Here is a 25,514-nt window from a genome sequence, read left to right as displayed (position 1 = left end):
CAGCGCCAAGAAAAACAGGCTTTTTGTAATGTGTTTTCCAAGCAGCTAATGAGACAAACAAGGCCAGGTGCAGGGCTGTGGGGTGGAGAGCGGCGGCAGCTGGCTCCCACACCAGCAGGGCTGGTGCCATTGTTCCAGAGCTGCAAAGAGCAGGGATTGCTGGAGGATCGGGCAGCGTGTGAGTGAGCAGTGACCAAGCTCCTGGTGCAATGTGCTGGTCTCCACCGACCCCCATGGGACGGGGCAGGTCCCCAGCCTGCCTCACCCTCCCACCCCCGTGTAACATGATCCAACCCAGAAATACTCCCAGGTTGTGACTCTCTGACCTGGAGGGTCAGGTTATGGCTGGGGGGGGACACCACTGTACATGGGGTGATGAGGCACCTTTGGCCGCCCAGCCCAAACAGTCTGGGTCTGAATCTGTCAGCAACGGGCTGAACCCGACCCACCAGAACCTTGGAAGAGCCTGGATCTGGATCTGGACATTGCGGCCCAGGCTCCTCGTCTGGTAGGCAGCATCGCTCAGTGGGCAGGACACACAGCTGAGAGCCGGGACTCCTGGGTCCTCGTCCCAGCTCTGCCACTGATTCACTACCACTGTGGGGGAGTCGCTTCTCATTGCTGGGACTCAGTTTCTCCTGCTGTGGGGTGCGGGTGAGGATGCTGCGATGGACGGCTGGAAAGTGCCCTGTGAGAGCAGCAGAGCCCAGGGGGATCCCAGATCCCTTTCCCCTTCCCAAAGGTCTGGAGAAGCTCCTGCCTCTGAATCTATGGCATTGTCTTGGGCGCTCGCTGTTAGAGACAGGAGACCAGGCTGGCTGGGCCCTGCCCTGCTCCGGCGTGGCAGCTCTGTACATAGGGCTGCCCCCTTGTGCCCTCGCCAGACAGATCATGCGTGGCATTTATATGTAGCTACAGCTGGGCTGCTGTTGTCTGAAATCTGTGAACCTCCCCGGGGCTGAAGGGTGCAGCGAAGGGAGGAAGAGGCAGGTGGCCAAGCGGCTCCCGGCACGCCTGGTACGTGGCCCGGTGGGGCTGCTCCGGCAGCAGATTCCTCGTTGCTCCATATTTATTCTTCCCTCGCCCGCCTTGCTGTGGAAATGGCAGGTGCTTTGAGAACTGAGCAGGACGGGCAGCTGGTTCCACTGCGACTCCCTGTAACACCGGTGGCTTCTCCAGCTATCCTCCCACGGAAGCCCTGGTGGGGAGCCTGCCGCCTCTGACCGCAGGAGATGGCGCTCTTTCCCAGCAGCCGCAGCAAACTCCTGCTGTGCCACGTCCAGTCCTCTCCAGGGCTTTGCTGGTACCTTCCACCTGAGACCCTCAAAACACCAGCTGGCTGAGCGAAAAAATCCCTGCAAAGCAGGTCTGGTTATCCCTGTTTTACTGATGGGAAACTGAGGCATGGAGCCGGGGTGTGACTCACCCGGGGTCAGTGTCAGAGCCAGGCCCAGCCCCTGACTCCTGTGCTCTAGCCACTGGTCGCTGAAAGGACCATGGTGTGGGGTGCAGAGCCCTCTCGTGTGGGGCTGGTAAAAGGACCAGGCCATTGGGCATGTAAACCAGACCCATAGAACCTCCCCCACCCGTCGGGCCAGCGCCACAGGCTGGTCTAGAACAGGAGCCTCCGTCCCCATTTATTCTTCTCAGTGCGTCGGCAGAAACCGCAGCCTGACCATGCTGCCTGCATCTCCCGACCCGTCCATTGCTGGGGGTCCATGTCTGTCCGGTGCTCTGTACAGCCAGCGTGACTAATCCCTGAGCGTGGGCTCTGTTCCTGCCCTCCCTTGCTCTGACGCCTCGCCCCCGGTGCCCTGCCCAGAGACCGATCGAGGGTCTCCTTTCCCCGGCAGGCTCCGTGGCGGTGTCGTCCTTCTCTGCATTCCATGGCTCTGTCTGCTCTGCGTCACCTGGCCGGAGCTCAGCTCATCCTGGGCTTCCGACTAGCTCAGTGCCTTTGTACTGTAGGGATAAGGAGCCCTTTGCGTAAGCCAGGCAGGTCACGGGCACCAAAGGCATCTGGAAGATGGGGAAACTGAGGCACAACGAGGGGCAGTGACTTACCCACGGTCATACAGTGAGTGTGACGGAGCCAGGAATAGAACTCCGGAGTCCTGCTCCTCCCTCACCCCCGGTGCTAACCACTAGTCAATGGTGCCTTTACCACGTGGTATGTGCCACACCCTCTGAAGAAGGGAACTGTCTCCTCTCGGCCCCTGGCTCTGTCTGCCTCCTGCGGGGCTTCGTCGCACTAGCCTCAGGAGTGCTGGTTTGTGGGGCCAGGGTGCGTGGAGAGAGAGAGTGTGTGTGTGTGTGTGTTTGAGACGCCCCAGCGTGCAGGGCTGGATCCCTGGATTTCCTACCACGTGTGCAGTAACTGCACCGACCGAGGGAATCCATATCTGCGGCCGCTCTTACTGCAGGGCCCGAGGGACGCGGTGACAGCCTGGCTCTCGTTCCTTACAGGAGGAGGAGGAGGACGTGCAGAGGCCGGCTGGGCAAGGTGCTGCAGAGGAGGTGGGCTCTGCGAAGCGAAGGGGGCTGCTGGCTGCTACACTGCGGGTGAGGGTGCACTGGCTCCTGCTGGCGGTCGGGAAGTTTCTGGCCATCCTGCTGCTGGCTCTGGCAGGTAGGTGTTGGGGGGAGGGTCCTCTCCAGTTTCTCCTGGCCCAGGGTCACCGGGTCACTGCAGGATCCGTGGCTTGGGCATGGGATGAGTCTGGGGCTCTCAGCCTAGCTGCAGCAGAGGGGGTGGGGGTTCGGGAAGTGCTGGGGGGAGCACAGCCTGCACTGCCCCTGTTCACTGCAGAGGCCTCTGTCCCCAGTGCTGAAGTGAGGGGCCCCCATGGGCCTCAGAGCAGGGCCCTGGGGGGAACCCCAGCTGTGACCCGGCTACTGCAGCTCTCAGCAGCCCCAGTAACAGCCCCCGGTGTCGGCTCGTTCCCCAGGGATCGCTCTGCCATCCGCCTTCTCCAGTGTCTATTACCTGCTCTTCGTGGGCATCTGCACCTGGTGGGCCTGCCACTTCCCCATCAGCCACCTGGGCTTCAACACGCTGTGCGTCATGGTGGGCGTCTTCGCCGGCGGCCACCTGCTCTGCATCTACAGCTACCAGGCGCCGCTCATCCAGGGGCTCTTCCCCCCTGCCAGCATCTGGGCACGGTAAGGCCCCGGGCCTGGCCTCCCTCCTGTGTTCTGACGCCCCTGTCCGGAGCCCTCCCACCCGCCTGCTGCTGGGCTGGCCCGCCCCTGTCCCATCGCCCCTCCAGCCGGTCTGGCCTGCCCCTGTCCCGTCGCCCCTCCAGCCGGTCTGGCCTGCCCCGTCCCGTCACCCATCCATCCCCTGCAGCGGGGCTGGCCCGTCCCTGTGCTGTCACCCCTCCATCCCCTCCAGCCTGTCTGGCCTGCCCCTGTCCCGTCGCCCCTCCAGCCGGTCTAGCCTGCCCCTGTCCCGTCACCCCTCCATCCCCTGCAGCGGGGCTGGCCTGCTCCTGTCCCGTCGCCCCTCCAGCCGGTCTGGCCTGCTCCTGTCCCGTCGCCCCTCCAGCCGGTCTGGCCTGCTCCTGTCCCGTCGCCCCTCCAGCCGGTCTGGCCTGCCCCGGTCCCGTCGCCCCTCCATCCCCTCCAGCCGGTCTGGCCTGCCCCGTCCCGTTGCTCGCCTGTGGCAGGCCTGCCCCTCCAACTCCGGTGACAGTGGGCATCACGGCCTCATCCTTCAGCGCAGGTGGGTGCAGCCGCCTTCCTGACTTGCGGGGGGAAGACCCATCTCCCACGGGTGATATTCCCACCTCCGTTCTGCCTAGCAACCTGCCTCCGGCACCAGAAGGTTCCCCTGAATAGGCCCCTCCCGAGGGAGCGGGGAAGGAAGGGGGGACCTGTGGGTCGCCAAGGAGGAGCTCTCCCGTAGCCAGGGGCTGGTTTGGAGGGGATGCCAGGGGGAGCTGATGGAACCAGCTGCCAGTGAAGGGACCCTGGATGTGCCGATCAGACCGGGATCCAGCAAGTCCTAGGGCCTAGTCCCAGCTCTGCCACCGGTTCGCTGTGTGCGGTGTGGGCACGGCACAGCCCTGCTCTGTGCCTCAGTGGGGCTGTGAAGCTCGGTTGGTTAGCACAGCCGTCTGTGCAGTCACCAGTCCTCGGCTGGGTTCAGCGGTAACTATGGCCTCTGCTCAGCGCACGGCGGCAGTGAGGAAAGCCGAGGACGATGGGGTGGGAGGGCTGGGCTGAGAACTGATCCTGAGCTCCCCGGTCGGGTGGATCGCTGGGCCGCTGGCCCGGCAGGTGGGTTCTGTCTGGCCCGAGGGCAGAGCCGAAATGGAGGGATGACCCGCGAGGCTGGCTGGAGCCCTGGTGAGAGGAGGGGGGATGGGAAAGGCTCAGGTGGTCCCGTTTGCAGAGCAGCCGGGAGAAGTGGCAGACGGGGGAGGGGGGCAGCGAACGGCAAACTGAGCAAAGGAAACAATGTGCCGTTGTGGAAGAAAGCGCAGTCGCTTTTCCCACTGGCGTCCCGGGCAGCAAGAGGGGCTCTGGGGCGTGCTCAGCACCGGGGCACCCCGTGCAAGCCTGCGAATGACCATCAGCCGCCGGCACCTCAGTACCCAGCCTGGCCTGCCAGCTCCCAGCTGGCTCTGCCCCCTGGCCTTGACACTGCTTCCATGCCCAGGGGTGTAACGCCGCCTCCTTCCTCCCTGCAGCATATTCGGCTTGAAGGCCTTCATCCTGCCACTGAACTGCTCCAACCCCAACGCCCTCCTCCTCAACACCAGCCACCCCTGGCCGGTCTACGTGAACCCCGGTGTCCTGCTGCTACTGTATTTCACCGTGGCCTCTCTGCTGAAGCTGAGGAGGTTGGACTCCTCGGAACGGGTGAGGGGCGCGGGGGCCGGGTACAGCACAGTGCTGTGCCCATCCTGCCCCCTTGTATCCCACCCAGCGCCAGGAGAGGAGCAGCTGGGAAGCTGGCACTCCAAAGGGCACTGGTGCTGACCTGGGGATGTGGGCAAAGAGCAATCAAGCTAGCGGCTGAAAGTGGAACTCTTCACCATGCTACACAGCAGGGAGTGGGGCCAGAGCCCCAAACCGTTGACTGCCCCACTGCAGATGGTCCTCCTCCAGCCCTGCCACGTGTGTGCCCCATGGGTCTGCAGCACAGAACCCCATATTAAAGCTAGGGATCCCTGCCAGGCCAGGTCTCTGCCCTGCAGTGAGTTCCCCGGAGCTCGCTCTCGCCCAGTGTGCGACTCCCCGAGTGCTGGGGAGCCCTGGAGAGGGAAATGGGGCATGTGGCCAGTAGGATTTGGGGGCTTTACGTGCAGAGGCGTCCAGAGCATGGAGGGGACGGTTCTGTTCCAGGCAGCTAAGTCCCAGAGGCTCCCCTCTCGGAGCAGGGAGGGCGCAGTCCTTCTCTGCTTGGCTCTGGGGAGACCCCCTCACCCCACCCCCCGGGTCCCTGCTGCAGCGCCCATCACCGTCTGCCCCACTGTGCACATGGGAGCGAGGCACTGAGGTTGGCTCTTTCCCCCCCACCCCGAAGGACATGGCGGAGGCATCAGCGGTGGCAGCGGACCCCCAGGATGAGCTGGTGGAGCTGGAGAGCTGGCCCAGTGGGGGAGGCCACCTGGCCGAAGAAACCGAGGTTAGGACGGGAGCCGCTAGCCCCTGGGTTTTTGCGAATGGGGCCCCTGTACTGCGCTTGCCCTTTGGAGACTCCCGGCTTTCCCTCTGGAGTTAGTGTGACAGCTGGCGCCTCAGGGCAGAGGACGGGGCTGTTGGGCACCAGCCAGATGAGGGCTCGGTGGCTCGGTGGGTTAGTGGGGCCGGAGAGAGGTGGCATGGAAGGGGGGATGCTCTTGTCCCTCATGCTGGAGAGTCCATGGGGTGGGGGCTGCAGGGGGCAGCAAGAAGGGTCAAGGGCCAAGGGACACTGGGTCGGGGGTCTTGTGGCGCAGGACGGGTGTGTCTGTGTGTGTGAGAGAAAGAGAGAACACTCTGGACAGATAATGGCGGGGGAGGCAGGAGGAGGGGTTGTGGGGGGAGGAGAGCACACAGACCTGCCCCTCGCACCCTCCGTGGCTGTGAAGCCGCCTAGCGTTTGCAGCCCGTATGCCCAGGCCTGACGCTCTCCAGACTGGGGCTGCCCAGGGGCTCACCCCCCTTCTGTCTCTGTCCCCCAGCGGATGCTGTCCCCGGGCACCGAGGCCTCAGCTGCAGACACTGAAAACTGCACCGTGCACGTGATTGGGCCAGGTAAGTGGCCGTAACCAGCCCAGGAGAGACACGTTGGGGGGCGTCTCAGCTCAGTGACTGCAGCGGCTGCCCCTCCCTGGGCACTGCCCTGCTGTGCCAGCCTCTGGTGCCATGGTGCTCTCCTGGGCGTAGGGCTCCATCACGGCCCCCCTCGCCTCAGCCCTTAGCTGGTCCCCACCCCAAGCCTGCAACCCCTGCCCCAGGAACCCCCTTTCCTTGCGCCCAGGGCGGGGCAGCCTCCAGAGGGGAGTTTCTAGGGCTTGGCTGGCACAAGCCCTCGTCCCTCCTCTGCCCTGGGCAGTGAGGTGGGCATGGGCTGTCCCCCAGCCCTGCTCATATTAAAGGGACCCCAGCAGCCAGGGGGCTGGCTGAGTAGTACCAGAGCTGAACCGGCTGCTCAGTTGGGTGTGAAGCAAAGGTGACTCCTCGTGGTCAGAGCTCAGCATTGCAGGGACGTGCACCTTCCAGGAGTCGCATAGATACCCACCATGTTGGGGTGCAGAATGGGGGGGTCTGTTCCTGTGTGATCCCCCAGGCCCCACCGCCCCCTAACCTGGCCCAGGCACTGTGCCTGTCGCTGTCTGGTCCCCAAGGCCCCTGACCTGGCCCCGGGCCCCGCCCCCATCACTGTTGGATCCCCAAAGCCCCCGACCTGGCCCCGGGCACCGCGCCTGTCGCTGTCTGATCCCCTCATGGCCCCACAGCTCCCTGCACTGACCCTGGGCACCGCGCCCGTCGCTGTCCGATCCCCCCACAGCCTCTGACCTGGCCTTGGGCACCGCGCCCATCACTGTCTGATCCCCCCATAGCCTCCAGCCTGGCCTCAGGTACCGTGCCCGTCACTGTCGGATCCTCACGGCCCCCAGCCTGTCGGTGCTGCTCTCGTTCTACATCGGTCCCAAAGTGCGTGGCCAGTTTTCAGCCTCGCTCCGTCTCCTCGAGGCGGGTGGGGCTGAAGGGGCTGGTGGGGGGATTTTGGGGCAGTGTCAGGTGCTTGTGGGGTGAGCTGGAGCCTTCATGCCCCGTGGGATGGGCTCCTCTCTGGGAGGTGATGGGTACGAGTCGTGGGGTGCTCTGGTGGTGGTGGTGGTGGTGGGGTATCTGGGCAGCTTTGGGGCTGCTCTAACCGTCCCTGTGATTCTCTGGGCAGTGAGTAAGAAGCCGGAGTGGCGCAGGCAAAGGCTGCCCCTGCACGCGCTGGGCCACGTGATCATGAAGCAGAGCTACGTCTGTGCCCTCATCGCCATGATGGTGAGCCTGGGGCAGGGCTCCGAGCGGCTGGGCAGGGGGAGCGCCGGACCGGAGCGCTGAACCCAGTGGGGGCTGGGCTGACATGGGCAGGGGGATGCACCTGCTCCGGACCGGAGCGCTGAACCCCAGGGGGGGCTGGGCTGACGTGGGCAGGGGGGTGCGCCTGCTCCAGACCGGAGCGCTGAACCCCAGGGGGGGCTGGGCTGACGTGGGCAGGGGGGTGCGCCTGCTCCGGACCGGAGCGCTGAACCCAGTGGGGGCTGGGCTGACATGGGCAGGGGGATGCACCTGCTCCGGACCGGAGCGCTGAACCCCAGGGGGGGCTGGGCTGACATGGGTAGGGGCCCGCTCTGTACTGGGGCTCCGAGCCCCAGTGGGGGCTGGGCTGACATGGAACGTGGGGAGCGATGCACCAGCCAGGTGCAGGGCCTGAGGGCAGGGTCTCCTCTCCCCGCCAGGTGTGGAGCATCACCTACCACAGCTGGCTGACCTTCGTGCTGCTGCTCTGGGCCTGCCTCATCTGGATCGTCCGCAGCCGGCACCACTTCGCCATGCTCTGCTCCCCCTTCCTCCTGCTCTACGGGCTGGCGCTCTGCAGCCTGCAGTACGTCTGGGGCATGGACCTGGAGCCCGAGCTGCCCACCCGCGTCGGCTTCATGAGCCTGGAGCAGCTGGGGCTGGTCAGGACCAAATACCCCTGCTTGGACCTGGGCGCCAAGGTAACCCCCCCTCCGCTCCCCTCCCCGCCTTTGGGCCGGCTGGTTCCTCTGCCCGTGGCTGATCTCCCGCTGCTCCCCACAGCTGCTCTACACCCTGCCCTTCTGGCTGCTGCTGCGGCAGTTCGTGAAGGAGAAGCTGCTGAAACGCCAGCGCCCGCCTGCCCCGCTGCTGGAGGTGACCGTCTCCGACACAGGTGAGACCCTTCCCCCACAGCCTGCGGGGTGACCCCGAAACACCCCCGGGTCCTGCCTGGGGCCTCGGCCTCCCCCACCTCCACAGGGAGCCCACGGCAGCCTTCGGAGGGGGAGGTGAAGGGAGTGCGCGCTGGCCAGGGAGACGCTGCTGCGCCCTCCACCGTGCCCTGGGCTGAAGCGGGCAGAGCCTGTGCCTGGCCGGGGCCGTTGTGGCACTGCAGACCTGTGTGCCGGGATGATGAGGGGCTGGTCTGCGTCCGGCCGGATATAACTGTGGCGGGACCTGGGCAGCTGTGTGCCCCCCTGCCCACAGTAGCAGGGCTCACGGGTGTTGCTCGGAGCAGCCTGGGCACGCTCGCTGCTTTGCCATGGGGAGGGGAGGGGGTTGGGGAGCTGGCCCCCTCTGCCTGGGCATGGAGCAGGGCATCTCGGGCACCAGTGGGCTCTGATCCCAGGAACCATGCCTGGTGCCACCTGTGGGTGATGTCTGCGTATCTGGGGCCGGAGCCTGCCGCCCACCAGGGAAATGTACATGCTGGGTCGCCCGGAGCCGCTTCCCTGGCTCAGGCCTGGCATGTCCCCGGCTCTCACCCGCTGTGCCCTGCAGAGCCCGGCCAGCCACGGAGCGTGCTGAAGTTCTTGGGCGAGCTGCTGACGGATCTGTACGCCAAGTACTGGATCTACGTCTGCGCCGGGATGTTCATCGTGGTCAGCTTCGCCGGGCGCCTGGTGGTCTATAAGATCGTCTACATGCTCCTCTTCCTCCTCTGTCTCATCCTTTTCCAGGTGAGGCCTGCGCCCGGCGGGAGAGGCTGGCTGGCAAGCCCTGCGAGGCACCTAGGCTGGGCATGTTCCCTGCACGGGGCGCTAGCCTCGGCAGCCGCTTGCTGTCTGATTCCAGGGCGGCCTGGGCACCTGCCCTGTGATCGGCCGCCGTCTGCAGCTGTGATGGGGAGCCCGCCTGTGTCGGGTGGGCAGGTGCACCGGGCTGCTGGGTGGGGTGCTTCCCGGCCAGACCTCCGTGCCGAGGCTTAAAGAAACCTCCAAGGCCCCATGGGGTGACTGGGCCACTCTGTGGGTGGCAGCCATCAGGTGGGGAAGAGCAAGGGGTATTGAATTAACTGGCACAGCCGTTGGGGGTCCAAGCCAGGCTCCGAGGGGGGTGACAAGGCTGCGCTGGGCGGGGTGATGGTGCAAGCTGATCATGGACTCAGGAGAGGGAGCGCAGCACCCACCCTACCCTGAGGACAGAGAAGCTGGGCAGCCCTGCTGGGAGCTGGGGGTGCGGCTGGGGTCTGGGCTGGGAGGGAGGCGGGGGCCCAGGAGCTCATGGCTTCCGGCCCCCGCAGGTCTACTACAGCCTGTGGAGGAAGCTGCTGAAGGGCTTCTGGTGGCTGGTGGTGGCCTACACCATGCTGGTGCTCATCGCCGTCTACACCTTCCAATTCGAGGACTTCCCCGTGTACTGGCGCAACCTGACCGGCCTCACCGACCAGCAGTGAGTGACGCCCCAGGGGCCGCCCAGCGGCCGCCCCCCCTCCAGCCCTGCCACTGCCTGCACAGCGCTCCAGGCCAAGCCTTGCTCAGTGGCTGCTCCAACTCCTAGGTGCTCAAACCCTGCCCCAGGGTCAGAGCCCCCAGGCGGGGTCGCCCCATCCCCTCGGCAGGGCAGGGTCTTCCCTGGGAGTGGGGCCGGAGCACACGGCGCTGAGCTGGCCCTTTCCCCAGAGCCCAGTAGGCCCCCCCCCCCCCAAGAGGAATGGCGGGATTGTTACCTCCCCCTGGTCTATGGAGAGGGAAACTGAGGTACAGAGAGGAGCAAGGACTTCCCCAAAGGCCATCTGTGGCAGAGCCAGGGACAGAACCCAGGAGTCCTGTCTCCCAGCCCTCCTCCTCTCCTAGCACAGACTCCAGCTCACTGTGTGGCCGCTCAGGTGATTCCCACGGAGGACGTTCCCGGGTCCCAGCGCTCAGCCTGCTGTCTGGAGCATGTGCTGGGACCGGACGGGACCGGGGCGTCTCCGTGTCAGTAACAGCCTGCATCGCCGGGCGCTCAGGCCCATTCTGCTCCCCTGGGGACAGGCGGCTCCGGCCAGTTAGACTAGCTGCTCTCCCACCAGGCTGGGACCGGGGCAGTGCCCTGGCTGCAGCTCTCCAGCTCTGCTCGCTGCGGCTGGGGAGCAGCGTTTGGGGTTGGATGCAGGAGTCGGGGTGGGGGCTCCGTCGCCCTGGCCCTCAGCTGCTCTCCTCCCATCCAGGCTGGGTGACCTGGGCCTGGAGCAGTTCAGCGTCTCCGAGCTCTTCTCCAGCATCCTCATCCCGGGCTTCTTCCTGCTGGCCTGCATTCTGCAGCTGCACTACTTCCACCGCCCCTTCATGCGCATCACCGACCTGGAGCACGTGGCCCTCCCGGAGCCCCGGAGCCCGCCTGCCCCCAGGTATGCTCCCTTCCCGCCTGGCGCTGGATGTGCCCTGAGCAGCACGGGGGGGACACGGCTTGGGGGGTGGCTGCAAATTGGAGGGAGCAGCAGCCTGGGCAGACCCAGGGCTGGTGACACTGGCCGGGTGATTTTCCAAGAGGGGTTAAGCCAGGCATCTGTGGGCCCTGACTGCTGAGTAGACCCAGAGTCCCATCAAGCCTCCTCTCTGGCCTGCCTGGTGCCCCAGTACAGCGTGATGAGCCAGGGCTCGCAGTCTGGGCCCTTGGGTTTGGCTCGGCAGTGGGGCATGTGGGCAAATACGCCAAGCAGGGTCTGTGGGGACAGGGAGCCGGGAAAGGGGCTGGGGCAGGCTCTAGGAGGTGTGTCTGGGAGGAGAGGGCGCAGTTCTGGGCATCCTGTCTGCTCCAGCCTGGTGCTCCTCTGGGACCCCTGGGCTGGGAGCAGGGGTCCCTTCTGCAGACAGGCCTGGATATGAGCTTGGGGTGGGGGGTGGGCTGGCATGGGACCCTGCCTCTGGCGTTCATTCCCCTTGGTCTGACACGAGGACAGTGGGGTCCTGGTATCTCCCTGTGCAGGGGCAGTGCAGCCCCTTCCCTGATGAACCTCCCCTGCCCCTGTGCAGCCCCACGCCCTCTCCCCTGTCCATTTGCCCCACGTGTTCAGGAAGGGCGTGTGCGGTGCCTGGTTCCCAGCCGGGCAGGGAGCAGCGTTGGGCTCCTGCACGTTTGGGTAGCACCTGCTGCTGGCTGCGCTGTGGGGCTGGGCCGTCCCTCCCCAACCTCCTCCCTTGCTGCCCTGAACGAGGGAGGGGCCAGCTGTGGGCGCTGGAGCCGAGCCTAGCCCTGTTCTGAGCTGCTCTTGCAGCTGGGCCTCGGGATCCAGCCCTGGGCACGCTGCCGTGCAGAGAGCTGGGGCGGGTGAGCGGACGCGGGGCTGTGCCCGGCGGGCTGTCGGAAGGCTCCAGCTGGCCAGTGCAGCACGTGGGATCAGCAGAGGGCCCTGCCGGGGGGTCTGTCGGATGCCAGGGGCTGCAGGAGCAGGGCAGGTGGCTCAGCAGGGCTGCCCTCCCCTCGGAGCGCTGACCCCAAGGCCCCGCATTGGCACTGGCGGGCGCTGAGCTACTTGGGGCACCACCTTTGGGATCTGACTTCTGCTTCTTCAAGGGCCCCTGGCCCCTCTGCTCCTGGCATCCCAGCCCCGGGGATCCCCCTCTCAGCTCCTCCCCTGAGACCCCGTCCCTTCCCTCCCCGCTGCAGGTGCGAGGAGGCGCGGGGGAGCCACCTGCTGCCCCGTGCGGAGGAGGAGGCTGACCCCGGGGACGCCGACTCGGCCTCGGAAGGTAATCGCCGCTCAGGGCTCTGGGCAGAGCCCAGCAGGGGAGGGAAGGGGGGACTGGGGTAAGCTGGGACTGTGGGGGAGGGGCCGTTTCTCTGGGGGGAGGGATGTTGGGAAGGGGGAGGGAGCCTGCGGGGTGGGGGGCACTGGTGTTGGAGGGAGCAGGGAGTTGCAGGGCCTGTGGGGGGTGCTGGTGGGGAAGGGGATTGGGAGAGCACAAGGGCGGGGGCTACTGGAGGAGGGGCAGGGCACCGAGGGGAGGGGAGTGCTGGGCATGGGGTGGGTGCTGGTGGGGGAGGGGACATGGAGCCCAGGGTACATGGGGGGTGCTGGTGGGGGAAGGGGGAAGGGAAGTGCCTGGCGGGGGGGGCGGGGCTGGGGCTGGGCGGGGGAGGGCACGGCACGGCACGTGGGGGACCGTTGTGGCCGTGACAAGCTGCCCTGCTTTGCAGCGGTGCCCAGTAAGTGGGGCCTGGTGCTGGAGCGCCTGGTGGTGCTGGGCTGGACCTTCTCCGACATCCTCACCCGCGGGCAGGTCTTCGTGCGGCGCCTCCTGGAGCTGCACGTCCTCAAGCTGGTGGCGCTCTACACCGTGTGGGTGGCTCTGCAGGAGGTAACGGGGATGGGCGGGTGTGCTCGGGAGACCAGAAAGGAAAATGCTCTCGAGGGCTCCCACCCTGCTGCTGTGGAATCTGCCTCTGCCAGCCCTGGGGAGGGCCCCATAGGCGGGGAGGGATCCTCGGGGCAGGAGGGAGCGCTGCGTCGGGGTGGGAGAGGGGCCGCTAGCTAGCCGGGGGTTCCTTTGGCTGCCCTGCGACTCAGTGGGGGGCCCCGGCCGTGCGCGGTGAGGCTGGAAGGTGCCCCTGGAGCTGTTGGCCCCTTGACCAGCACCCCCAGCTCTGCCCTCGCTCCCGTGTGCTCTCTGCAGGTGTCGGTCATGAACTTCCTGCTGGTGGCGCTGTGGGCCTTCGCCCTGCCCTACTGCCGTTTCCGCCACATGGCCTCCTGCCTCTGCACCGTCTGGGTCTGCATCATCATCGTCTGCAAGATGCTCTACCAGCTGAAGGCCGTCGACCCGCGCGAGTACTCCAGCAACTGCACCGAGGTGCGCGGGGCAGGGGCGGGACAGGATCCAGAAGGGGATCGGGGCTCCCCCACAGTCTGCGGGCTCCCGGCACCCCCGTCCCTGCAGGGCAGCCCAACGTGCTGCCATCCCACGACGGCAGCTGCCAGGCAGTGGGAGGGATTGGCAGCCGGAGGGTCTGACGCCCCTCCTCCGATGGAGAATCGTGGGGACCCCCGGCCGGGGGGCTGGGTCCCTCCCCAGGCAGCTAACGTTTGTTTGTGTGTTTGCTCCGCAGCCTCAGCTGAATGGCACCAACCTGCTGGGGGCGGAGCTGAAGAACTCCACGCTCTACCGGGGCCCCGTGGACCCTGCCAACTGGTTCGGCATCCGCAAGGGCTTCCCCAACCTGGGCTACATCCAGGTGGGTGGTTCGGGGGCACAGCCCCTCTCCCCATGCCCCTGTTCTCTGCTGGACTCGCTGCCTGCTCTGCCGCTGGGGATGCCCACGAAGTGGGCATGGGGCGGAGGCCCCCAGCTCCTCCCACGGGGCCCACGGCAGGATTTGAGCCCTTGGAGGCAGCAGGCCGCTGGCCCAGTGAAAATGGGAACCGGCTTCCCTTCCCCTGGGGTCAGCGTTGGCAGCAGAGCCGGTGAATCCATGTGGGCCGTGGGCAGTCCAGCACCTCGCCCACAGCTGGCGGGGTGACCCCTCCTACCTCTCTGCCACCCCAAGCTGGGGGCTGGGACATGGCGGCTTAGCATCCTGCCCGCGATGCCCCGAGACCTCGCCTGGCTGGGACTCACCTTCATCCCGGGCCGTTCCCCGGCAGAACCACCTGCTGGTGCTGATGCTGCTCGTCTTCGAGGCCATTGTGTACCGGCGCCAGGAGTATTACCGCAAGCAGTACCAGCTGGCGCCGCCCGCCACCCAGACACTCTTCGAGGAGGCATCGCGCGAGCACCTGGACCGGGGCCTCATCAGCTGCGCCAAATACTTCATCAACTACTTCTACTACAAGTTTGGCCTGGAGGTGAGATGGGCAGGGCTGAGGGCATCCCCTGGCGCTGAGAGCGGCGGGTCTACGGGAGCGGGCGCTCCCCAGCCCTGTGAGCGGGACCCCAGCGTGGCAGGCAAACGCCCCCTCAAGACCTTGGCTTTGGACACGGGCAGGCACCGGTTGTTGGGAACGAACTCCCCCTGGATGGTGATTCCCTGGCCCTGCTGCCCAGGGTGCAGTTCAGGAGGGGGGACCCTGCAGGCCCAGGGGGACCCTGGTTCTTCTCGCCCTCGGCTGGCTCCTCATGGCTCGGTGCGGGGTGGGCGGCGCCAGCCAGGGCCCCCCCGGCATGGGATTGCCGGCAGCTCAGCCCCTTGTCTCTCCCGCCCAGATCTGCTTCCTCATGACGGTGACCGTGATCGGGCAACGCATGAACTTCATGGTGATCCTGCACGGCGGCTGGCTGGTTGTCATCCTGACCCGGCGCCGCCGCACCGCCATCGCCAGGCTCTGGCCCAAGTACTGCCTCTTCCTGGCCCTCTTCCTGCTCTACCAGTACCTGCTGTGCGTGGGCATCCCCCCCGCCCTCTGCATAGGTAAGGCCCAGGCGCCGGGACCAGGAGAGCAGGGGATGCTCGGAAGCCCTGGCCCTAAATCTCTTCCTGGGCAGGAAACCCCTTCCTTCCCCCCTCCCCAATCTCTGCACAGGCAGGGACACCCTTTCCCCCCCCGACACACCTCTCCACAGGCAGAGATATCCCTCCACCCCCAGATCTCTGCTGGGTAAGAACCCCCTTTCTTCCCACCCTCCCAGATCTCTGCATGGGCAGGGACCCCCTCCCCCCGATCTCTGCATGGCTAAGAACCCCCTTTTTCCCACCTCCAACCCCCCAGATCTCTGCATGGGCAAGGTCTTGGGAGTAGCTGAGGGGAACATTGAGGCTTGTGTGTTATCGAACCCACATCTCTGTAGCAGGCCTGGGAGCAGACCTATGGGCATGGTGGGGGCACGTGTGCCGCCTTCCCCCGGTGACCTCTCCTCTCCTTGGCAGACTATCCCTGGAGGTGGAGCCACTCCATCCCCATGAACTCGGCTCTCATCAAATGGATGTACCTGCCTGACTTCTACATGGCGCCCAACTCCACCAACCTCATCAGTGAGTACCCGTCCTCGCCCCCGGCCCCCGCGGCACCGCTGCTCCCTGCTCCCCACGGGACTGGTGCCTCCTTCTTCCTGTCTGTCTGTCTGTCCACCCACCCGCCCAGCAGCAGCCAGCCACAAAGCAGTGCACTGGCTCCTGGGCGGCGCGTGTACCCACCCTTGGAAATGCCTCGTTCCAGGCCTTGGGAGCAGAGTCTTGGTTGCCAGCGTCCTTCCCCAGGGGAATCCCACAGGCCTGACTCTCCCCCTGCATAGCCCCCCTGCTAGACAGAGGAGCTTGTCGGCCAGCCTCGCCCACTGGCCCCATGACCCAGCCAGCTGGGTATTCACCATGCTCTTCACACCTCTGGGCATGTCCCGGGGAGCAGCTTCCTTGGAGGTGAGAACTAGCTGTGCCTCCCAGGCAGGGGGAGGAGCCTGCCTGGGGTCTGCCCCCTTGGAGGAGGGGCCCAGCTGGGGTCCACCCCCTTTGGTGGGAGGAGGAGGGGCCTGGCTGGGGTCCACCCAGCTCATTCTCCAAGGTGCCCATGGTGGTGGCATGGCGGGGTCCCTTTGTCTCTCTCTCCCTGCAGGTGACTTCCTGCTCCTGCTCTGCGCCTCCCAGCAGTGGCAGGTCTTTGCAGCCGAGCGGACGGAGGAGTGGCTGATGGCGGCCGGGGAGAACACGGACCTGCTGGAGCTGGCGAGGGGCAGACCCAACCCGGTGCCCAACTTCATCAACTGCAGGTAGGGGGCTCCCCGGGGCCGCGCTGGGAGCGGGATCTGGCCTGGCCTGGGCGACTCCCGGCTCACCTGGGGCTGTGTGGAAGCACCCGGATGGTGCAGGGCCCGCTCCCTCGAAAGCAGTGGGCAGGGGGGCTGGGGACCCACAGGCTGGGGGGCCCTGGCTCAGGGGAGCAGGAGATTGCTCTGACTGGATTCCAGTGGAGGCCCACGGGCGGGGATGAGGCATGCAGACCATCTGGCGACCTGTGGAGCCTCTTGCTCTGCTCCTTGGGGAAGGGGTGTCCTGCTACCCAGACCCCCAGCGGCCCAGGACCGAGCTGCCCGTGTGCCGCAGGGATGGGGTGGGAGGGCCCCGCGGGACCAGGGCTGTCAGCGCTGCTCTGAGCCGGCTGCCCCGGCTGCAGGTCGTACCTGGACATGGGGAAGGTGGTGGTGTTCCGTTACCTCTTCTGGTTCGTCCTGGTCGTGGTCTTCATCACCGGTGCCACCCGCATCAGCGTCTTCGGCCTGGGCTACTTGCTGGCCTGCTTCTACCTGCTGCTCTTCGGCACGGCCATGCTGCGCAAGCCGGCCAAGGCCCGGCTGGTGCTCTGGGACTGCCTCATCCTCTACAACGTCACTGTCATCATCTCCAAGAACATGCTGTCGGTGAGCACCTGCCCCCGCCGACGCCCCGCTGGCAATGGGCACCGGGCCCGGCTGGGCGAGCCCTGGCAGGGCCTGGGGGGCAGGGGCACTGCTGGGTTGGCCAGAGCCCGAGGGAGCACCCTCTTGGCACCCCCCATGCAGCCCCAGTTCCACTCTGTGCCTTGCCCTGACACCTTTCCTCCTTGGCGATCTGCCCATTGGCTGCTCCGCTGGCCCCGTGGAGCCAGGGCTGGGTGGGCGAGAGGGGGCTCTGCCTTTCTTGACGGTGCAGAATTCAGAACCCATGTGCCCCTGGGGCTGGATGGGTTGGGCATGGTTCACGCGCCCCTGTGGGAGCCCCCTCCTCCGTAGGGGCCTTCTACCTGTGCTTTTGGAAGCCCTGGCAGGGGCTGGGCTGGGCATGCGTTTCCTTTAGACAAAGGGTGGTGCGGAGCAGAGTGGCAGGGGCCCAGGCGGGCAGCGTGTGGGGAGGGGAATGGTCCCACGCTGTTTGCCCAGCGAGGGGGGGCTGACCCCCTCCCCCACTCTGTCCCGGCAGCTCCTCTCCTGCGTCTTCGTGCAGCAGATGCAAAGTAATTTCTGCTGGGTGATCCAGCTCTTCAGCCTGGTTTGTACCGTCAAGGGCTACTATGACCGTGAGTATTCCTCTGCTGGGCAGAGCTCACCCACGGGCCGGCTGCGCTGGCAGGGTTAGTGCGGGCACCCCAGGCACGGCCATAGACATCTCCGCCTCTGTCTCGGCTTGGACAGTATCTCTGGGGGGGAGCAGAGGCCTCATACTAGCCCCACTGCTCTCTCACACCCCACTGCTGTATGGGCCTATCCCAGTACTAGGGGGCTGGCAGTGAGGGGCTGGCCCACTGGGGCCTGGGGTCCCCCCAAGGTAAAGAGGCTGGGAGGGGCTGAGGCTCAGGGTGTTGTGGGGTTGTAAGTGGGGGGCCCAGAACTGTGGGAAGGGAGCCTGGGGTCTCCCAGTGCCCAGAAGGTGAGGGCTGAGTCCCGGAGATTTTGATGCCTGCAGTGTGGGGGTTGAGGCCCAGGATCTCCAAGGATGTGTCTACACTGCATTGTAGACTCAGGGTTTTCAAGCCTGCCCTGGAGTGTCCACACTGCACTGTAAACCTGGACTTACAGGTGCTGAACCTGGGTCTCTCAGCCACGTTAGCACATCCACACTGCGCTGTGCAGCCCTTCTGAGCTGGGTCTGCGGTTTGAGCTGTGTCTACACTGCACAGCGACGGGGCTTGTCCCTCAATCACAACAGGACTCAGGCTGTGACCCTCCCCCCAGCAGGGTCCAAGGACCTGGTTCCTGAGTGCTCGTGACCCAAGTCAGACAGATGTGTGTGTGGACGGAAGAGGGGTGTGGGCTCAAACCTGAGTCAGGACCTGGGGGGTTCGTGTGCTGTGTAGACATAGCCCTAGTGCCAGGGATGGAGTCCGGCCCAGCCTCGCGCTGCTGTTTGCCTTGCGGTTGCTGGGCTTTGCCTTGTGCCCTGAACGCTCCTGTCTCTCTGCTTTGCCAGCCAAGGAGATGGGCAAGGACCAGGACTGCTCGCTGCCCGTAGAGGAGGCTGGCATCATCTGGGACAGCATCTGCTTCTTCTTCCTCCTCCTCCAGCGCAGAGTCTTCCTCAGTTACTATTTCCTGCACGTCATGACGGAGCTCCAGGCCTCGGCCCTGCAGGCCTCCAGGTGGGGGCGGCACGGCCAGGGGATGCGTGCTGGTGGGGCAGGCGGGGAGCCCACTCACTGCAGGGGCATGGGGAGAGGGATCTCCCTGTGAGGCGCTTCTGCCCCCGGCCCAGCCTGTGCTCTGAGAACCGGACTGGGCATGGAGGTGGCATTTCCTGCTTGTGCCCCCTGCAGAGGCTGCAGGCCGTATTTCCCACAGCCCCCAGCTTCCATGGAGGCCCTAGTTCCTGTGGGTCCCCGGGCCCCTGTGCTGGAGGCCCCCATCCCAGAGGCCAGCAGGGGCTGGAGAGCCTGGCTCCCTGGGGCCCCAGGGGAGGCTGGAGGTGCCTCTGGATCCCTTGTGCCCCAAGCTCTGGGCGCGGTGCCCCGGGGGTGGAGGTTGTCTCACCGTTCTCTGGAGCAGGTGCCTGGAGTGCCCGGGCAGGGGGCAGTGTGCGGGGGGGCGTGCCCTGGCTCACTGCCCCGTGGTGTCTCTGCAGAGGATTCGCGCTGTACAAGGCCAGCACCCTGAAGAGCATGAGTTCCCACCGGCAGGCCGAGGAGAAGTCGCTAGCCCAGCTCAAGCGACAGTGAGTCAGCAGAGAGGGCAGGTCCCAGGCTGGGGGTTCTCGCTGCCCACAGCCCCTCTGGAAACGGGGGCCTGGGGAGTGGAGGCTAGCCGCCCGGCTCCGTGGGGGGAGATGGACCCTCCAGCTGGGGGCAGGGGAGGAATTGGGCAAGGAGAAGGTCTCCTGTACCCGTGGCTGGGGCCGCTGCAGGCTGGGGGACTCCACAGCGGGCAAGGGGGGTTCCACGCCCAGGCTGTGATCAGACAGAAGGCCGGAGTGGGGAGACAGACAGCGACAACGCCCGCAGCTGCTCTGTGTTTGTGGCTGCAGGATGGAGAGGATCCGGGCAAAGCAGGAGAAGTACCACCTGGGGCAACGCCCCAGCGACTCTGCTGAGGCCCCGGATGAGGACCAGCCAGGTGAGAGAGAGGGGCGGGGCGCGCAGCCTGGCACCATAGGAGTGGCAGCGCTAGCTCCTGCCTCCACCCGCAGGGAGTCCTGTGCACCCAGTGCCCATCACCGGGCTGGTATCCCAATGGGAGCCTGGCTGGGTAGGACGGGCTGTAGGGCAGGAGGGAACTGGCAGTGGCTTTTGGGGACCCGGGGTGCATGCGGTGGGGTTGTGCGCCCCACACTCGGTACCCTGGAGAGCCTTAGCCCAGGTGGCCCCTAATCCCCCACGCTGAGCAGAAACCTCTGTCTGTCCCTCCCTCCCATGTGTGTCTGTCATTCCCCTGCCCCGGGAAGCCTCGCATCCATCCCCGTTCTCCCCCAGACCCTCCCTTATCAGTGCAGCGAGGTTGTTTGCCCTCAGATGGTGCCACCCCTGGGGTACGGCTGGTTTCATGCCCCCACAGCAGCACTAGTTCCTTTGCCGGCCTGGGAGCTGCTGGGGCCACGGCTGTGCTGTGAAGAGTGTGAGCAAGCTAGGGATCCTCCCTCCCTGCCTCACTCGCCCCCAAGTAGCCTCAGGGGCTGGCTCCGGCAGACTGGGCGTGTTCATTTCCACCCGGTGCTTTGGGTGTGGCCCGTCACCTCGCCTCATGTGCCCTGCCCCAGGCCGAGATCTTTGAGGCGGCCTTGGCTGCCGTGGGGCAGGGTGGCTGGGTGCAAGCTGGTGCGGCCAACCGGCGTCCTGCCCCGGCTGACGGGGTCCTCACCCTCCGATGTGCCCGTTCCGCAGAGCCAAGTGGCGAGAAGGACCCTTCCCGGCAGAGGAAGAGTTGGTGGCGGCCCTGGTTAGACCATGCCGCAGGTACTCCCCCCGCCCCAGCATGGAGCACTAACACGGGCGACTGCCCTCGGCTCTAACCCTTCTGGTGGCAAGTCACTGACACCTGTGGGGGGCTGCAGCAGGGGCAGGGCCGATCCCCAGCCGGCTGCCCCTCCCCTCTGCAGCCCTGGGGCAGCAGCTCCAGTGGTGCCTTCCTCGTGGCTGGCACCGGTGCTGACGGTCTGTCCTGTCCTGCATGGCCCCGAGCCCGGCTCCCTTCCCCTCTGCTTCCCACCCCACCCTGGGGCGCTAACCTGGTGTTTCTGTGCTTGTCGGTACTAATCCAGTGAGGGGCTCAGGGACAAATCCTCGGTGCCCATTGGAGCCCGTTTGTAGGCAAGTCCCGGGACAAACTCCAGGCTTCAGGCTTAAACCGAGGCAGGGCTCAGTTACGTGAGCAGAATGGCTTCCCCGGAGCACTCACATGGGCCCTGCCTACCGGGGCGTGTGCCATTCAGCTGCTTGTGTGCACCAGTTCCTCCTGGGGCAAGTCACTGGTGCAAGCTGGCACATGGCCCCAGAAAATCCCCGAGTGCCTGGCCGTAGAGGTGCCAGTGTGCTCTGTGAGCACTGCACCCCAGGGTGCTACCCGCGGGCTCCAGGGCTGATTGGGATGCAGCTGTTTGAGCCCTCGGCGGCTCTTCGGGGACTCCTCTCTTGGTGCGTGAGATCAGATTCTTTGGCCGTCAGTGTGTACAGGGCCTGTGCCTATGCCCTAGGTGTCCTCCCCCAACCCTCCGCCCAAGGGCGTAAAGTGCACGGAGCCGACCCAACCGCCCCTCAGTTCCTTCTGACCCCCTGGGGCCGCAGGACAGACCAGCGCAGTGTCCACCGTCCCTCTGCGCACCGTGCCGGTGCTGTGTAGGCCATTAGTTGATCGCCTCTCGGCAGAGTAGCTGTGTGTATATTTATGTCTTCGCCAAGGTTCAGGTAGGCTCGGAACGTGGCACTAGCCACATGGCACAAGCGAAATCTCGGGGGTTTGAGGCTGCTGCCCTGTGGCACACTCCCAAGCCTGTTCGTGCTGGCCCCGCGCAGCGCCTGGCCCACGTACGAGAGGGACGCGGCCCAGAGGGACGTGCCGCCCATTGCTCTTTCTCCAAGTGCTCATGGCGCAGGGGACACCTGCCTGGAGCTATCCCTCCTCGAGAGATTGGATCCAGCCTCCCCCAGCTCCAGGAGGGGCTCATCCAGGGCACCGTCTCTCGGTCAGTGCCCCGGAGTCCACGCCCAGCTCCCAGGCCGTGTTTGCTCAAAGCCCTGTTTGCCCGCCACCACCCTAGGGTCTACATCGTGTGACCGGGGCTGGAAGCAGCGTTGTTCCAGGGCAGAGCCAAGCCATCTCCAGGGCCAGCAGGTCGAGCCGCAAGACGACAGACCTGTGACTCGTCTCAGGCTCTGCGTGTAAAGGGCCAGAGGCTGGAAACCCTGCGCCTGGTGCCTAGGACTGACCTCCAAGAGCACAGCAGTCCCTGTCACTCTTGCCACCAGCCCCCGGCCTCACGGGCATCAGTACTCAGACCGCCGTGCCATCCAGCCCTGTCTTGATGGCCTGGGAACCATCTCTGGGACCTGGCACCATGGCACCAACTCTCCTGGCACCTAGCTGATGCTGAGTGCTTTATCTGTGGGCCAAGTAGCCATCACCTCTCCCTCCAAGGCTGCCTATCCAAACTGTCAGTGTCAGAGATGTCGGTACACCAGGGTAAGGGAGGTGTCCCTTGTAGTGTCCTCTCCTCCACCAGGGCCTGATAGACGGGTCCCTCCCTAGGAGGAAGTAAAGTCCTCTTCCTCCTCCTGTGCTGGGCAGAGCAGGGCTCAGCTCCCACCCTCCCCCACCCCTCCCTCGGTGGCGCGGTGGAAGAGGAGTCCATGAGAGGTAGCAGGAAGAGACCTCACAGGGAGCTTGGCGCATCATGCCAGCAGAACAGAATGGTTCCGGGATACCCCCACACTGCGCTTCGCCTTTGCTGATAGAGACCAGGGGCCATAGACACCTCCCAGGCGTTCTCCACCGGTGAAGACATGGTAGGAGCTAGCCATGTTGGATCCTACACGCCACGGTAGCACTTGTTCCTCTGGAACTGAGGCAGCCTCTGGGGCCTGCCTGAAGAATGTCCCCATTTCTCAAAGGCAGGGCAGCCCTGCAGACCTCGGGCTTCCCCCCTCCAAGACACTGCTCGTTAGCAGAGGCGTCTGGATGGGAGGCCCATTTTGGCAGGGCCGTCCTGCTGGTGAATTCCTACCCACCTCCATGCTTGGGAGCCATCAGGAGCGGGAGCCGGCTGGCCAGCCACCCAGAGAGGATGGTTCCTGACCCTGCAGCAAGGTGGTTCCTCGAGCTGGGTTGTCCATGTGGCTTCCTCGCCCTGCCCGCTTTCCCCGCTGCTCCTCTGGGGTCCCGGGGAAGGAACTGGGGGATTGAGCTCCCTTAGTGCCCTCGGGTGGGGGTGTGAGGACATGTAGGGCGCAGGCAGGGCCCCACGGCCAGGCGCAGGTCTCACACGCGCAGCGAGAGTGGAGTCCGTGGGGAGCCCGCCGGCAGGAGCACCGTGACTGGAGGGTAAGCGACTGCTCGCTGGGTTGAACTAATGGAGCCCTGAGATTCACCGCACTCAGGGCAGCCTCCAGGTTGGCTCTGCTCCCGGGGCTGTAGGCCTGACTTCACCTTATCCTGAGCTGTGCTGGTCAAACCCCACAGACCCGTCAGTGCTGCGGGGCCTAGCCTGAGTGCCATTCCCCTCCGCCAGGAGTCAGGGGGGTGGGGGCAGGGACCTTCCCTCCTGGGCTGCGTCCTCTGCAGGTCCCTCCATGACACCGGCTGTTGTGTGTTGTCTCCCCCCGGCTCCCCGCAGTCCTGCACTCAGGTGAGTATTTCCTCTTCGAGTCGGACAGCGAGGAGGAGGAGGAGGCCAGCTTGGAGGAGCAGAAGCCAGCCAAGCAGAGTGCATTCCAGGTAAGGGCAGCCCCCAGCCGGCTCTGCTGGAGCCGGGCAGCTACGTGTCCGTCTATCTGCTCTGCCCATCTGTCCGTCCGTCCATCTGCATTCTGGCCACCTATCCCTGTCCTTAGCCATCTGTCTCTCCTCTGTCCAACCCCGTCCCCTGCCCCTGCCCCCAGCTCTCCCCGCCGTGCCCGTCCGTCTCCATCCCGCGTCCTCTTTCACCCTCCTCGGCCAGGCTGCAGTGAGGGCCCCTGGGCTCCCTTGGTGCCATCCCAGGGGATAGACGGGACCAGACTCCAGTGCCAGGAGGGCATCCTGGATAGTTTGTGGAGCCCCGTGACGCTTTGGCACAAACCTCTGGGCAGGAACCACCCCCCAGCTCCCCGCCTGCCCTCTGCTCACAAGGAGGGGCAGCGGGGCAGGTTGGTCCTGGGCAGGGCTGGCGCGGTGGGGCTGGCGGCTGCCGGACACTGAGCTCTGCACCTTGTCTCTCGGCTCCAGCTGGCGTATCAGGCCTGGATGACCAATGCCAAGTCTGTGCTGAAGGAGCGGCAGCAGCAGGACCGGGAGGACGCCGAGTTGCCAGCAGGTGGGACTGGCTTGCCTTCCTCTGCCCCTTGCCCGGCTCGCCCTGGCTGAGATAGATGGGGGCAGGGAGCCCCCTGGGCTCGCAGCATGTCCCTGCCCAAGCTGGGAGGAGCCCTTGCTGGGCGTATCCTGTCCCTTGGAGGGGAGAGCGTGACAGAGGCGGCATCACACCTGGGGAGGCCAGCAGCATCCCGGCCCCACGTGGAGAAGGGGTGTCCTTCCCCCTGATCCCAATGGCTCCATTCGCCTCCCTGTCCTTTCCCCCTCCTCTCTGTGGCCCCATTCCCCGCCCCAGGAGGGATGTGGCGATCCTTGCTGGAGAGGGGCCCAGCTCCCCGCCCAGTGCCCACAGGCCCCATAGGAGCCTTGCTGCGGGCCAGCCCAAGGGGGCAATGACGGCCAGCTCCACGGAGGCTGCGCGTGAGCGTCTGGAGGCGGCAGGCTGGGCAGGCGGCTGGTTTCGGGGGCGTAACCCACCCTGCCGTGCAGGGGACGGCGGAGACGGAGACGTCTGTGAGGCCGACGCACCTGAAGAGCCTGAGGACCAAGAGGAGGAAGAGGACCCAGGTGGGAGATGGGGAGATCTGGGGGTTCGCGTCCCCCATGGCACGGGCCCCCCATAGCCCTGATTGCCTCCCGCCCTGTGCCGGGCCCCACTCCCTCTCCCGCAAACCGAGCGTGGGATCTGCCGGAGATCGCTCCCCCTGGGGATGACCTGCCCTGCTCCCCGCAGGGCCCGGGGAGGGGACGTGCCCACAGCCAGCAGGGCAGCGCAGCCACGCCCCAAGGGGGTTGACAGGAGGCAGGGGTTGGGGGGGCAGTGCGGTAAGGCCAGGGCCCTGTGTGCCTCCAGCCCCACTCTGGCCTGGGCGCGGGGGGCTCAGTCAGGCACCAGGTGCTGCCAGGCCCTTGTGAGAGCAGCCAGGCGCTGCGTGAGCCATGGGGGAGACCAGCCCGGACCCTCCCTGACCTCTGGGTGGACGGGGGCCCCTCCCCGAGCTGGGTGCCGCAGTTCCAGAAAGCAGCTTCCCCCTCCCTGTCCCCGCAGAGAGGAGCAACACGGTGCAGCGGGCGCTGAACATGGTGCGTTTCCTGTGGGTGCTGTGCCAGGCCACGGTGGACGGGCTCACCCAGTGGCTCCACACCTTCACCAAGGAGCACAGGGACATGTCCACCGTCCTGTGGGTGGAGAGATACGTCCTCACCCAGAAGCTGTGCCAGGTAGGTGTGGGCGGGGGAGGAGCGCTGCAGGCGCCAGGCCGAGGGGCGCTGGGTGACGCTGCGGTTCCCCTGGCAGGGAGACGAGGTGCACAGCGGGGTCCTGGACGACCTGTACCAGCCGGCGCTGGGCGACGAGACGGGCCTGCAGGCGGCCATCGCCGTGGGCTCTCGCAACAGCATGGCTTCAAGGCAGGTGCATAGATGGCCTAGGGGGCCTGGGCAGGGGCAGCTCGGCCCGGAGCCGGGTTACTCTGCTTCCTTCTCTGCAGTCTGGTGCCCTCTTCTGCCAGCTCTCTGCCCCCCAAGTGATCCCTCCCTGTGGCAGCCAGGACTGCTGCTCCTCCCCTCCTGCCACCTGTGCTCTCCCCCCAGCCACGCCACGCCAACCCTGCCATGCCCAGCTCTGAACCCCAGCATCGCCCAGGCTGGGGGGCAGCGGTGCTTCCCCCAGTGCAAGCC

General features: G+C 66.0%; 1 protein-coding gene across 6 annotated transcripts in view; it reads left to right on the top strand.

Annotated features, from left to right (window-relative positions):
• The window catches only part of PIEZO1 (piezo type mechanosensitive ion channel component 1), a 108,326-nt gene that overhangs the window by 69,871 nt on the left and 12,941 nt on the right, over positions 1–25,514 (top strand). For 4 of the 6 annotated variants that reach the window (XM_043526171.1, XM_043526170.1, XM_043526168.1 and 1 more), the window contains exons 6-35: positions 2,464–2,629; positions 2,949–3,162; positions 4,695–4,866; positions 5,534–5,635; positions 6,174–6,246; positions 7,397–7,497; positions 7,956–8,216; positions 8,299–8,410; positions 9,019–9,197; positions 9,761–9,909; positions 10,670–10,849; positions 12,109–12,191; positions 12,640–12,800; positions 13,116–13,292; positions 13,549–13,674; positions 14,084–14,284; positions 14,643–14,847; positions 15,304–15,408; positions 15,986–16,139; positions 16,544–16,787; positions 17,326–17,422; positions 18,313–18,481; positions 18,961–19,050; positions 19,360–19,448; positions 20,213–20,284; positions 23,158–23,258; positions 23,748–23,835; positions 24,324–24,401; positions 24,883–25,055; positions 25,132–25,244. In XM_043526171.1, coding sequence (XP_043382106.1) covers positions 2,464–2,629; positions 2,949–3,162; positions 4,695–4,866; positions 5,534–5,635; positions 6,174–6,246; positions 7,397–7,497; positions 7,956–8,216; positions 8,299–8,410; positions 9,019–9,197; positions 9,761–9,909; positions 10,670–10,849; positions 12,109–12,191; positions 12,640–12,800; positions 13,116–13,292; positions 13,549–13,674; positions 14,084–14,284; positions 14,643–14,847; positions 15,304–15,408; positions 15,986–16,139; positions 16,544–16,787; positions 17,326–17,422; positions 18,313–18,481; positions 18,961–19,050; positions 19,360–19,448; positions 20,213–20,284; positions 23,158–23,258; positions 23,748–23,835; positions 24,324–24,401; positions 24,883–25,055; positions 25,132–25,244 — 4,235 coding nt within the window. The remainder of the gene's footprint in view (positions 1–2,463; positions 2,630–2,948; positions 3,163–4,694; positions 4,867–5,533; positions 5,636–6,173; positions 6,247–7,396; positions 7,498–7,955; positions 8,217–8,298; positions 8,411–9,018; positions 9,198–9,760; positions 9,910–10,669; positions 10,850–12,108; positions 12,192–12,639; positions 12,801–13,115; positions 13,293–13,548; positions 13,675–14,083; positions 14,285–14,642; positions 14,848–15,303; positions 15,409–15,985; positions 16,140–16,543; positions 16,788–17,325; positions 17,423–18,312; positions 18,482–18,960; positions 19,051–19,359; positions 19,449–20,212; positions 20,285–23,157; positions 23,259–23,747; positions 23,836–24,323; positions 24,402–24,882; positions 25,056–25,131; positions 25,245–25,514) is intronic. The other 2 variants (XM_043526167.1, XM_043526169.1) reach the window with 2 other exon arrangements.

This window comes from Chelonia mydas, chromosome 12 (assembly GCF_015237465.2).
Source record: "Chelonia mydas isolate rCheMyd1 chromosome 12, rCheMyd1.pri.v2, whole genome shotgun sequence".
Classification (NCBI taxonomy): Eukaryota; Metazoa; Chordata; order Testudines; family Cheloniidae; genus Chelonia; species Chelonia mydas.
The sequence above is the reverse complement of the archived record's forward strand: the minus strand, read 5'-3'. Positions and strand labels throughout refer to the sequence as shown.